Below are 13,881 nucleotides of genomic sequence, written 5' to 3'. Positions count from 1 at the left end.
GATTGAAGCCTTTGACATAGTAGGGTATGTCTGATATTACAGTCTGGCAGTTAAAACCAAAAAACAGGGGCGGCCAAAAATGAGCAATTTTTATTGAAATAGCATTAAAAAGTGAAGTAGCTGTAGTACCCATAAGAAATAATAAAATTTTGGTGCTAAAATTGACTAACGGGATGGAGGACATAAACACGTCGTAATACATAATAAATGTCTGTATCCCTCTGTATGCAAAAATAGAGAGTTCAATGGTATGTGAGCTAAGCGAGGTGATAATGGCCTGTCAGAATGAACCAAATGCACCAGATATATTAGTAACAGGGAAATTTAGTATGGTCTTGATGTGCAATTATGAGCACACACGCACAACACACACCATACACACACACCACATACACAGAACCTGCTGCGTAGTAAATCGACTGTCACGGGACCCACAAGCAAATAATACAAGGGCAACAATTCTGAAGTACGAACACTGTAATTTGCTGCCAACAGCCACCATAATGAATCATGAAATCAAAATGCAGACATCAATGTACAGATTGGGCCAATGGCCAGTCCAAAGTGCCAAAGGACACATGGCCACAGGGCAGAGTCCAAGCCCCAATTTGACTCCTGACAACATCCGGACTCCACTGTTCAGGGGTATCATGTTGGAAATGGGCAGGCACCTCAGGGGGAAAGGGAGTTCGGGGGCCACCTCAGCTTAAGTTGGTTTCATGCCCACTGGTTCTGGAGGGGGCTCCTTGCCCAACAGTCTCTGGAGAGGAGTGAAAATCCACAGTCTCTGGAGTGAGTATCATGCCCACTGGTTCAGGAGGGGGCTCCTTGCCCAATAGTCTCTGGAGGGGAGTGAAAGGCCACAGTCTCTGGAGGGTGGGCTACATGTCCTCAGCTGATGGAGATGGCCCCTTGGGTTCCTTTGCTGGTGGAGGGGGCTCCATGCCCTCAGATAGTGGAGGGGACTCCTTGGGTTCCTTTGCTGGTGGAGGGGGCTCCTTGCCCTCAGATGGTGGAGGGGGCTTCTTGGGTTCCTTTGCTGATGGAGGGGGCTCCTTACCCTCAGATGGTGGAGGGGGCTCTTTGGGTTTCTTTGGTGGTGGAGGGGGATCCTTGGGTTCCTTTGGTGGTGGAGGAGGATCATTGGGTTACCTCTTGTGATGGGCCCCCTTGGCCTTTGTCATGTGACTTGTGTCTTTGCCTCCAGGTCTCAGAGGTGCCTCCACTGACCCCATCCTCTGTCCCTTAGGTTTCACCACCCTAGTCCTCTGTTTTTGAGGTAGAGGTGTGGACTTACTGGGAGTGGCTGCTGTCACGCTCACAGGGACCCTTAGTGCCAGCAGCAGACTTTTTGGTGGGAGCAGTGGCAGACTGTTTGGCTGAGGTGCTGGGCTGGGTCATTGGCAGGATGGGGGAGTGGGAGGGAGGAGGTCACGATGAGCTTCTTAGGGATGTTGGGGCAGGATGTGGGAGGAGGGATGGGAGTGGAGGTAGAGGTAGTACGTTTGCTGGACTTTGGTGCAGGTGCATGGACAGTGTGCGTGTGTGAAGTGGATGGCTGTTGGGTGTCTGAGTACGAGCGTTTGTGTCTCTTGTGGGGCAGACAGGGTAGGAGAGGACAAATAGGACGTGCAGATGGATGTTGTGGAGGTGTCTGCAAGTGAGGTGGGTGTGCTGCATGATGTGGTGATGGTGGCTGTTGATGCAGTGCATGCAGGTGTGAGTGCGCATGTGACTGTGAGGGAGGAGGAGGAGCAGACAGTGGAGGCAGTTGATGTTGTTGTGTGTGCAACTATCTGTTATTTGTGTGAGTGCTTGTGGCTTAAAGTTTGCTGCCTATGCTTGTTTGTGCCTCTCTTGTGTGATGTTCTGTGTGCATGCTTGTCTGTATGTGTAAATGGGATGGGTTGGGGTTGAGGGGACTGGGACTGGAAAGTGGTAGTTGGAGGGGGGACGGTAGGACCAGGGACACTGGCTGCCATGAGAGAGAAGGCCAGAGCCTGAAACGATCTCTGTAGGGCTGCCAACCAACTGTGGATGCCCTCCAGGTAGGCATTGCATTCAATCAATCAATCAATCAATCAAGGTAATTTATAAAGCGTGCTACTCATCCGTCAGGGTCTCGGGGGGAGGGAAGCTACTGGTCGAATAGCCATGTCTTGAGGCGTTTCCTGAAAGTAAGGACGTCCTGGGTCTGGCATAGGTGGAGTGGTAGGGAGTTCCAGGTCTTGGCGGCGAGGTGAGAGAAGGATCTTCCTCCGGAGGTGGTGCGGCGAATGAGGGGGACGGAGGCGAAGGCGAGGCTGGCAGAGTATAGCTGGCGGGTGGGGGTGTGGAAGGTGAGTCTGTCATGAGGTGGTTCGGACCTGTGTTGTGGAGGGCTTTGTGTGCGTGGGTGAGGAGTTTGAAGGTAATCCTCTTCGATACGGGTAGCCGGTGTAGTTCTCTGAGGTGGGCAGAGATGTGGTCGTGGCGTGGGACGTTGTCCTGCCATTTGATAAAGTTTGTTTTGACCAATGACTTTGTGTTTCACCACTGCGCATATTAGTTGCTCAATGTTCACCAGTAGCACATGGTATGTTTTGTTCAGTTGAGCCGCCTATTGGCTTTGACATGGCATTAGCCATTGCTTTCTGTATTCAGTTTAGCCGCCTATGGGCTTTGACATTGCATTAGCCATTACATTCTGTATTCTGCCTATTGGCTTTGATATGCTGTATCCAGTCTAGCCGCCTATTGGCTTTGACATTGCATGCCTATTGACTTTGACATGATGTATTCAATTTAGCTGCCTATTGACTTTGACATGCTATTAGATATTCTGCCTATTGGCTTTGACATGATATCATATATTACATTTTGTATTCAGCTCCGCTGCCTATTGGCTTTGACATGATATCATATATTACACTTTGTATTCAGCTTAACTGCCTATTGGCTTTGACATGATATTCAGCTCCGCTGCCTATTGGCTTTGACATGATATTATACATTACACTTTGTATTCAGCTCCGCTGCCTATTGGCTTTGACATGATATTATACATTGCATTTTATATTCAGCTCAGCTGCCTATGGGCTTTGACATGATATAAGACATTGCATTTTGTATTCAGCTTAGATGCCTATTGGCTTTGACATGACACTAGACATTGCATTTGATATTTAGGTTAGCTGCCTATTGCCTTTAACATGACATTGCATTTGATATTTAGGTTAGCTGCCCATTGCCTTTAACGTGGAGTTCTGTATTTTTCCAAGCTGTGTTTTTGCACCAGAGAACCAAGATGTTTTGCTCTCACAGTAGACTAGACCTGATAAGAGAGAGTACATGGGCGTCGTTTCTCTTCCCTTGAGCTTGGGAACAGGAGTAGTCTTGGAGACCTGGCCAGTCTCCAAAAGGCTTGCTCAGTTTCCCAGGTCTGAGAGGAGGGGGCACACCTTTGTAACGAATGTAACAGGCTGCAGAGAGTCAGATTCGAATCTGCCGGACCTCGTGCTGGAGCTTGGCGCCAGTTGCCAGCATCCCGTGTGGGTAGATGACACTCTTTCTCGCGGCTGACAGGGGTCCCCAGCTTGCAGACCTTAGAAAGATGTAGCTGTAAATAGTTCCTACACGGTGAAGTATTTGTTTTGCTTTGCATACAATATCTTATAAATATAACCTGCTGTGTATATTGCAAACTGATATATTTTGTTTGATTAACGCGGACTTGAAAGCTACTAATTCGTCATTCATTCATAAACATTGTGGTTGGGGAAGAATAAAATAACAATAAAAGTCTTCTTTGACCTCAGAAGTGCATTTCTGTTGTGTTATGTTAGTGCTTAGAAACTAAATAAGAGGAAAGCACTACAATTGGTACCTGGAGTCGTGGGGTCGGTCATTAAGAGGTGATTAAGAAGGGGTTTGACGAGTTAGTAGATTTCTAAGTGCACACTTTAAAAGTGTAATTGTTTTTTTGTTGTTTGGAGAATTACAGAAATTGTTTTCTGTTTGGAGAATCACAGTAGCACGGCAGACCATGTCTGAGAATACATGTGTTGATGAACTGCCTGATGGTGCTAAGAAAAACTGTGAATTGTTTTCTGTTTGGGGAATTACAGAAGAAAATGCATGTGTAGCTAAAAGGCCTGATAATGTTTTGAGAAATAATTCCCGTTGTATATATGTTGAAAACGTGTGTTTTGGAAGTAATGATGACAGAAAGGTCTGGATACCTTTATCTGCTTACAGAGAAATGCAGGAGAAATGTAGGCAGTTGGAACATGAAAATAGGAATTTACGTGAGCAAATTAGCCCGACTGAAAGTTATAAAAAGGCTGTTTTTGAAGAATCTTTCTTGTCCCATTCCAGTAATGAGGGGGTTAAGACAGCTCCGAGCTGCACTGAGTTTCCGTGTGAGCCAAGGTTTTTGGCAGCCAAAATGCATTCCTTAACTGATAACACGGACGAGAATGTGATTTACAAGTTACCGTTGCAAAATGCACAAGTAAAACGAAGGATTTTAGAGCAAGACACCCCGAGTTTCATTAGTTTGTTTGATTTTTGGAAAAAGAATAGCCCTCATTTGAGAGAAATCCTAACACTTTTGTACATGGTCACTGTGAAAAATAATATGCAGCTGCGCGCTTGTGATTTGGCAAATGAAATAATGCAGACTTTAGGTTTCTGCGCAGTGCAAGAAGGAAATACTTATGTACATTTAAATCATGAACAAGGAAAGAAAATAGTGCCCCTAGCTAGAATCATACAATGGATCTGGTACTTGCAAGACAGGGCTAGAGTACCACAGATAAAAGAGTTACCAATGAAATTGTGTGCACCATTTGAATTCGTGTCCACTGAAGATAAAAAGCATGTTTGTTTTACTAATGATTCATTGACTGAAATGTTGCTTTCTGGCACAGTAGAAGGAACAGCGTGGTATAATGTGTGTCAGATTTTAAAGCAAGAGCTACGTGAGATGTGTCATTTTTATGCTGATTTTTTGGTTCTTTGATAATGTTTTAGCCACATGGCTTGTACCTAACTGGTTCAATTACCTTGCAGATGTTAATGAGAAAAATGCAGAGAGAGAAGTGTTCACCCAGAATTCTGCCTTAGTGGGGATGGCTATGTGGGTGCCCCAGAAATGTGAAAAGGCCACTTACAGGTGGGCAGAGATGAGAGAGATGCCCATTCCCCTAGATTTGATAAAAACTGTGCAGCACGCACAAAAGCAATCTGTCATACAAGCAGTCACAGAGCAGTTGGGGAGAGGAAAGTTACCAGAACAGAAATGGCAAATTGATCAGGTTTTAGGGAGAGTGATTGCTGCAAATTACCAAGGAAAAATCGAAATTATGCTGATACCTAGAAAAGAATCTGATTCATTCATACAAATTGGAGACAGAATGGCCCAATTTGGCAAAAATGCAGTGAATGGAGGTTTGGTAAAGAAGGAGTCTGCCCCAGCCCTTCTGACAGTGCAAGAAAAAGGAAGCTGTGGCGCAGCAGATAAAAACCTCAGTGCTGATGTGTGGGCTGAAGCCCCAAGTGACCCTCCAGAACCTGCAGAAAATATAACAAAGGGCCTCAAAAACGTCCTTCTGATTATAAAACAGGGAAAGAAAGAGGAAGGGTGCAGTTTAAATGAAAAATGTTATTTGCAAGAAAAGTCATACTTGTTTCTTTTGCAGATCCGACCACGTTTCGCCACTGTCCCTGAGTGCGCTGTGTGGTCCCCCTTCCGGTGTGTGCGTGTGGGGTCGGGGAAGGGACCGAATCCCCAACCTGAACCTGGCTGAGTAAAGTGCCAGCACCATGGATCCATTTTGCGCAAACTGCGCCTTCAGTTCAAGTTCAACTTGTTTGCTGTGTTTTTTTTTTTTTCCCCTCTCGTATGGAACTCTGACTTTTGCTTACCTTCCAGAAAACCTTTCAGGTGGACCGTGCACCTTTACATGAGCAGAACTCATGCCACATCAAATTGCTAACACTGTTGAATTAGAGACTCATTCAGAAAAAAAAATTGCCCAGTCTTTTTCTATGTAGATGTATCTGATGTGAAAGTTTATGAGATCAATGTGTTAATTCACTTCTATTGCTTTACAGGGATTGCTTTGATCATTGAAATTTGATTTGCTGATAATGTTTTTTTTTTTGTGCTGATGTTTTTTGTTTTTGGTTTGACACAAGAGATATGTGAAACAAAAATTCATTGGTCAAAGGGCGGAATGTCCTGCCATTTGATAAAGTTTGTTTTGACCAATGACTTTGTGTTTCACCACTGCGCATATTAGTTGCTCAATGTTCACCAGTAGCACATGGTATGTTTTGTTCAGTTGAGCCGCCTATTGGCTTTGACATGGCATTAGCCATTGCTTTCTGTATTCAGTTTAGCCGCCTATGGGCTTTGACATTGCATTAGCCATTACATTCTGTATTCTGCCTATTGGCTTTGATATGCTGTATCCAGTCCAGCCGCCTATTGGCTTTGACATTGCATGCCTATTGACTTTGACATGATGTATTCAATTTAGCTGCCTATTGACTTTGACATGCTATTAGATATTCTGCCTATTGGCTTTGACATGATATCATATATTACATTTTGTATTCAGCTCCGCTGCCTATTGGCTTTGACATGATATCATATATTACACTTTGTATTCAGCTTAACTGCCTATTGGCTTTGACATGATATTCAGCTCCGCTGCCTATTGGCTTTGACATGATATTATACATTACACTTTGTATTCAGCTCCGCTGCCTATTGGCTTTGACATGATATTATACATTGCATTTTATATTCAGCTCAGCTGCCTATGGGCTTTGACATGATATAAGACATTGCATTTTGTATTCAGCTTAGATGCCTATTGGCTTTGACATGACACTAGACATTGCATTTGATATTTAGGTTAGCTGCCTATTGCCTTTAACATGACATTGCATTTGATATTTAGGTTAGCTGCCCATTGCCTTTAACGTGGAGTTCTGTATTTTTCCAAGCTGTGTTTTTGCACCAGAGAACCAAGATGTTTTGCTCTCACAGTAGACTAGACCTGATAAGAGAGAGTACATGGGCGTCGTTTCTCTTCCCTTGAGCTTGGGAACAGGAGTAGTCTTGGAGACCTGGCCAGTCTCCAAAAGGCTTGCTCAGTTTCCCAGGTCTGAGAGGAGGGGGCACACCTTTGTAACGAATGTAACAGGCTGCAGAGAGTCAGATTCGAATCTGCCGGACCTCGTGCTGGAGCTTGGCGCCAGTTGCCAGCATCCCGTGTGGGTAGATGACACTCTTTCTCGCGGCTGACAGGGGTCCCCAGCTTGCAGACCTTAGAAAGATGTAGCTGTAAATAGTTCCTACACGGTGAAGTATTTGTTTTGCTTTGCATACAATATCTTATAAATATAACCTGCTGTGTATATTGCAAACTGATATATTTTGTTTGATTAACGCGGACTTGAAAGCTACTAATTCGTCATTCATTCATAAACATTGTGGTTGGGGAAGAATAAAATAACAATAAAAGTCTTCTTTGACCTCAGAAGTGCATTTCTGTTGTGTTATGTTAGTGCTTAGAAACTAAATAAGAGGAAAGCACTACAGACGTCGAGGATGAGTCGGGCGAGGTGTTTTGGATACGCTGCATTTTCATTTGTAGTTTGGCTGTGGTTCCTGCATAGAGTGCATTGCCGTAGTCCAGTCGGCTGCTGATCAGTGCGTGGGTGACTGTCTTTCTGGTTTCTACGGGGATCCATTTGAAAATCTTGCGGAGCATGCGAAGGGTGTTGTTGCAGGAAGAGGAGACTGCGTTGACTTGCTGAGTCAAGCTGAGTGCTGAGTCCAAGATGATTCCCAGGTTTCGTGCTTGAGTGGTGGGTGTGGGTGCGGCTCCAAGGGAGGTAGGCCACCAGGAGTCGTTCCAAGCGGAAGGGTTGCTGCCGAAGATAAGGATCTCTGTTTTGTCTGTGTTTAACTTGAGGCGGCTTGATTCCATCCAGTTGGCGATGTCGCTAAGTCCATTGTGGAGGTTGTTTCTTGTGGTTGTAGAGTCTTTTGTGAGGGAGATGATCAGCTGGGTGTCGTCTGCAAAGGAGACTATGTTGATGTAGTGAGATTGTGCGACATTGGCGAGAGGAGCCATGTAGACGTTAAAAAGAGTTGGGCTGAGGGAGGATCCCTGGGGGATGCCACAGATGGTCTTGGAGGGTTCTGACAGGTACGGCGGTAGGCAGACTCTCTGGGTTCTGCCGGAGAGGAATGAGGAGATCCAGTCGAGAGCCATGCCACGGATCCCGGTGTTGTGGAGGCGTGTTCGGAGGGTGTGGTGACAAACGGTGTCCAAGGCTGCGGAGAGGTCCAGGAGGATGAGCGCAGCAGTTTTGCCTTCATCGAGCATGATCCTAATGTCATCTGTAGCAGCAATGAGTGCGGTCTTGGTGCTGTGGTTCTTGCAAAATCCGGATTGGGAGGTATTGAGCGCTTTGCTGTCTTCCAGGAAGCGGGATAGTTGGCTGTTCACGATTGTCTCAGTGACCTTCGCTGGGAAGGGGAGGAGGGAGATGGGCCGGTAGTTCTTGGGGTCATCTGGGTCCGCTTTGGGCTTCTTCAACAGGGTGTTGCCCTCTGTGTGTTTCCAGCTCTCTGGGAAGGTGGCTGTTTCGAAGGAGCTGTTGATGATGGTGCAGAGGCGGGGGCGATGATGTCGCTGGCTTTGTGGAAGATCTGGTGTGGGCAGGGGTCTGAGGGGGAGCCGGAATGGATGGAGGCCATGGTGTTGATGGTGTCTTCGTTGTTGACGTGGGTCCAGGCGCATAGGACGTTGATGTTGCTTGGTGTGTTAAGTTCGTGGTTGTCTATGGTTGGCTGGCGGGTCTGGGGTTTGAAACTGTTGTGGATGTCTTCGATATTTCAAAGGAATTGGTTGGCGAGGGAGTTGCAGAGTTCCTGTGATGGTGTGGATTCGTTGGAGCAGGGCCTGGGGTTGGAAAGTTCTTTAATGATGCCAAAGAGCTCTCTATTGTTGTAAGCGTTGATGTCTATGCAGCTTCTTTTGGTGGTGCGGATCAGCTGGTGATGTTTGCGGATGGCAGTCTTGAGGGCTGTGTGGTTGGATTTGGTAGGTTCACGGCCCCAGGTCTTCTCCATTCTTCGGCATTCCCGTTTGGAGGCCTGTAGGTCGGGGGTGAACCAGCTGGCCTTGGATCTGTGGTGGATGTCCAAGGATTGTTTGAGTGGCGCGAGGGTTTTGGCGCAGTTGTCTATCCATTGATGTAGGTTGGTGGCGGCTGCGTTGGGGTCCCGGATCGTAGGAGGAGGTGTCTGGGCGAGAGTGGGCGATCAGCTGTTCTGTTGAGAATCTGTTCCAGTAACGTCAGGGGGTAGAGTGGTGAGGTGGTGAGCGACCGCCTTCTGGAAGGAGAAATGGATGCAGCGGTGGTCGGACCAGTGGAGTTCAGTGGTGTGGCAGAAGGAGACGTGGTTGCTGGATGAGAAGATGGGATCGAGTGTGTGTCCTGCGGTGTGGGTGGGCGACGTGACGAGTTGCTTAAGGCCAAGGTTGGCGAGGTTTTCGAGTAGGTTAGTGGTGTTGATGTTGTTTTCTAGGTGGAAGTTCAGGTCGCCGAGGAGGATGTAGTTGGTTGAGGCGAGGGCTTGGGCGCTGATGATGTCGGCGATGGCGTCACTGAAGTGAGGTCGGAGGCCCGGGGTCTGTAGACCAGTGTTTCTCTGAGGGTGGTGTTGTCGTTGATGTAGATTTTGAAATGGAGGTGCTCCGCGGAGTTGAGGGTGTCGTGGGATCTGGTGGAGACTCTGATGGTGCTTTTGTGGATTATGGCGATATCTCCTCCTGGTTTGTTGGTGCAGTCTCTTGTATGATTTTGTAGTCTTCAGGTATGGCTATGGCTATGTCTGGTTCCGAGGCCGTGTTCATTCAAGTTTCCGTGAGGAATGCGACGTCAGGTGATGATGAGGACAGTAGGTCCCAGAGTTCGATTGCGTGTTTGTGGACGGAGCGGGTGTTGAGCAGGATGCAGCTGAGGTGGTTGTCTGCGGGTCTGAGTCGGTGCTTGGTGGTTAGGGTGCAGGTGAAGTTACAATCTCTGCATGAGAAGGGTCCTTTGGTGTGCTTCGGTGTGGACTGGAAGCAGGCGGAGGAGCGTCTTGGATTGAGGGCGTGAAGGTCACTGGCTGTGTAGCAGCGTCTGGTGGTGCGGGGGTCCCGTGGGCCAGGGGGACTGACGCTAGACGCGGTCCAGCCGTGGCCACCATTAAGAAGGGGAGCTGGAAGTGAGGAGCAGCTGGGAGGTGGGAGGGAAGAGCGAATGGGGGCACGAGGGGGGCGGTGCCACAGCGGCGGGAAGGCAGAAGGCAGAACCGGCTCAAGGAGAGCCGGCAACGGAGCACACAAGGGGCACAAATCAGGCACAGAACAAGTAAAAAACAGTGGAAAATAAGTCACAATACAAATGAAAAAGAAAAACGCAGAAATAAGCATAAGTCTAAAAACGCTTAACAGAGCAGCCCACTAGACACTAGGGATGGGGCCAGACGGGTGCCTGCGGGAGGTGGGGTGGCCTCGAACACGCGACAGAGGCATGGGTGGGGTGAGGGACACGGCACAGCTTGGTGGAGCTGCGCGCGTGGGTAGCGAGCTCTAGGCCCTAAAAGCGGGTCACAGGTCACTCCCTGCGACGCGCAGGGGCCGCCATTAAGAAGGGGAGGTGGGAGGGAGGAGCAGCTGGGAGGCAGGCGGGAAGAGCGAATGGGGGCGCGAGGGGGGCGGGCCGCAGACATGCAGCGGCGGGAAGGCAGAACCGGCTCAAGGAGAGCTGGCAACGGAGCACACAAGGGGCAAAAATCAGGCACAGAACAAGTCAAAAACAGTGGAAAATAAGTCACAATACAAATGAAAAAGAAAAACGCAAAAATAAGCACAAGTCTAAAAACGCTTACCAGAGCAGCCCACTATACACTAGGGATGGGGCCAGGCGGGTGCCTGCGGGTGGTGGAGGGCCTCGAACACGCGACAGCAGCTTGGGTGGGGTGAGGGGCACGGCACAGCTTGGTGGAGCTGCGCGCGTCGGGAGTGAGCTCTAGGCCTTAAAAGTGGGGTCAGAGGTCACTCCCTGCAACACGCAGTGGCCGCCATTAAGAAGGGAAGGTGGAGGGAGGAGCAGCTGGGAGGCAGGAGGGAAGAGCGAATGGGGGCGCGAGGGGGGCGGGGCAGCAGGGACGCAGCGGCGGGAAGGCAGAAGGCATAACCTGCTCAAGGAGAGCCGGCAACGGAGCACACAAGGGGCAAAAATCAGGCACAGAACAAGTCTGAAACAGTGGAAAATAAGTCACAATACAAATGAAAAAGAAAAACACAGAAATAAGCACAAGTCTAAAAACGCTTACCAGAGCAGCCCATTAGACACCAGGGATGAGGCACAGGTGGGTGCATGCGGGTGGTAAAGGGCCTTGAACACGCAACAGGAGCGTGGGCGGGGTGAGGGACATGGCACAGCTTGGTAGAGCTGCGCGCGTGGGGAGAGAGCTCTAGGCCCTAAAAGAGGGTCAGAGGTCACTCCCTGCGACGCGCAGTGGCTGCCATTAAGAGGGGGAGGTGGGAGGGAAGAGCGAATGGGGGCGCGAGAGGGGCCGGCCGCAGGGACACAGCGGCAGGAAGGCAGAAGGCAGAACCGGCTCAAGGAGAGCCGGCAACGGAGCACACAAGGGGCAAAAATCAGGCACAGAACAAGTCAGAAACAGTGGAAAATAAGTCACAATACAAATGAAAAAGAAAAACACAGAAATAAGCACAAGTCTAAAAACGCTTACCAGAGCAGCCCATTAGACACCAGGGATGAGGCACAGGTGGGTGCATGCGGGTGGTAAAGGGCCTTGAACACGCAACAGGAGCGTGGGCGGGGTGAGGGACATGGCACAGCTTGGTAGAGCTGCGCGCGTGGGGAGAGAGCTCTAGGCCCTAAAAGAGGGTCAGAGGTCACTCCCTGCGACGCGCAGTGGCTGCCATTAAGAGGGGGAGGTGGGAGGGAAGAGCGAATGGGGGCGCGAGAGGGGCGGGCCGCAGGGACACAGCGGCAGGAAGGCAGAAGGCAGAACCGGCTCAAGGAGAGCCGGCAACGGAGCACACAAGGGGCAAAAATCAGGCACAGAACAAGTCAAAAACAGTGGAAAATAAGTCACAATACAAATGAAAAAGAAAAACACAGAAATAAGCACAAGTCTAAAAACGCTTACCAGAGCAGCCGACTAGACCCCAGGGATGAGGCGCAGGCGGGTGCCTGTGGGTGGTGGAGGGCCTCGAACACGTGACAGCAGCGTGGGCGGGGTGAGGAACACGGCACAGCATGGTGGAGCTGCGTGCGTGGGGAGCGAGCTCTAGGCCCTAAAAGTGGGTCACAGTCACTCCCTGCGACGTGACACAGGTGCCATTAAGAAGGGGAGGTGAGAGGGAGGAGCAGCTGGGAGGCAGGAGGGAAGAGCGAATGGGGGCACGAGGGGGCGGGCCGCAGGGACCGAGCAGCGGGAAGGCAGAAAGCAGAACCGGCTCAAGGAGAGCCGGAAACGGAGCACACAAGGGGCAAAAATCAGGCACAGAACAAGTCAAAAACAGTGGAAAATAAGTCACAATACAAAGGAAAAAGAAAAACACAGAAATAAGCACAAGTCTAAAAACGCTTACCAGAGCATCCCACTCACCAGGGATGAGGTGCAGGCGGGTGCCTGCGGGTGGTGGAGGGCCTCGAACACACGACAGCAGCGTGCGTGGGGTGAGGGACACAGTAGAGCTTGGTGGAACTGCGCGCGTGTGGAGCGAGCTCTAGGCCCTAAAAGCGGGTCAGAGGTCACTCCCTGCGACGCGCAGCCGCTGCCATTAAGAAGAGGAGGTGAGAGTGAAGAGCAGCTGAGAGGCAGGAGGGAAGAGTGAATGGGGACGTGAGGGGGCGGGCCACAGGGACGCAGCGGCAGGAAGGCAGAAGGCAGAACCGGCTCAAGGAGAGCCAGCAACGGAGCACACAAGGGGCAAAAATCAGGCACAGAACAAGTCAAAAACAGTGGAAAATAAGTCACAATACAAATGAAAAAGAAAAACACAGAAATAAGCACAAGTCTAAAAAAAACTCTTACCAGAGCAGCCCACTAGACACCAGGGATGAGGCGCAGGCAGGTGCCTGCGGGTGGTGGAGGGCATCGATCACGCGACAGCAGCGTGAGTGGGGTGAGGGACACTGCACAGCTTGGTGGAGCTGCGTGCGTGGGGAGCGAGCTCTAGGCCCTATAAGCGGGTCAGAAGTCACTCCCCGCAGTGGCCGCCATTAGGAAGGGGAGGTGAGAGGGAGGAGCAGCTGGGAGGCAGGAGGGAAGAGCGAATGGGGGCACAAGGGGGTGGGGCCGCAGGGACGCAGCGGCGGGAAGGCAGAACACAGAACCGGCTCAAGGAGAGCCGGCAACGGAGCACACAAGGGGCAAATATCAGGCACAGAACAAGTCAAAAACAGTGGAAAATAAGTCACAATACAAATGAAAAAGAAAAACACAGAAATAAGCACAAGTCTAAAATCTCTTACCAGAGCAGCCCACTAGACACCAGGGATGAGGCGCAGGCAGGTGCCTGCGGGTGGTGGAGGGCCTCAAACACGCGACAGCAACGTGGGCGGGATGAGGGACACAGCACAGCTTGGTGGAGCTGCGCGCATGGGGAGCGAGCTCTAGGCCCTAAAAGCGGGTCAGAGGTCGCTCTGGATGGCATTCACTATGTTTGACTGCCTTACAGAGATGGATCGCAGGAGGTCAATAGCCTTCTCACTGAGGGCAGCAGGGCTCACTGGGGCAGGGCCTGAGGTGCCTGGGGCAAAGGAGATGCCCACCCTCCTGGGTGA

The 13,881-nt window shown here is 49.9% G+C and overlaps 1 protein-coding gene across 1 annotated transcript; it reads left to right on the top strand.

Annotated features, from left to right (window-relative positions):
* The first annotated feature begins 2,489 nt into the window (after positions 1–2,489).
* Positions 2,490–7,535, top strand: LOC138246520 (uncharacterized). Its single transcript, XM_069201172.1, has 2 exons — positions 2,490–5,155; positions 5,682–7,535. The coding sequence occupies exon 1, from the start codon at positions 4,025–4,027 to the stop codon at positions 5,000–5,002; it is 978 nt and encodes a 325-aa protein (XP_069057273.1). The 5' UTR covers positions 2,490–4,024; the 3' UTR covers positions 5,003–5,155; positions 5,682–7,535.
* Positions 7,536–13,881: the final 6,346 nt, after the last annotated feature.

This window comes from Pleurodeles waltl, chromosome 7, assembly GCF_031143425.1.
Source record: "Pleurodeles waltl isolate 20211129_DDA chromosome 7, aPleWal1.hap1.20221129, whole genome shotgun sequence".
Lineage (NCBI taxonomy): Eukaryota > Metazoa > Chordata > Amphibia > Caudata > Salamandridae > Pleurodeles > Pleurodeles waltl.
This window is presented reverse-complemented; position numbering and strand designations above follow the sequence as displayed.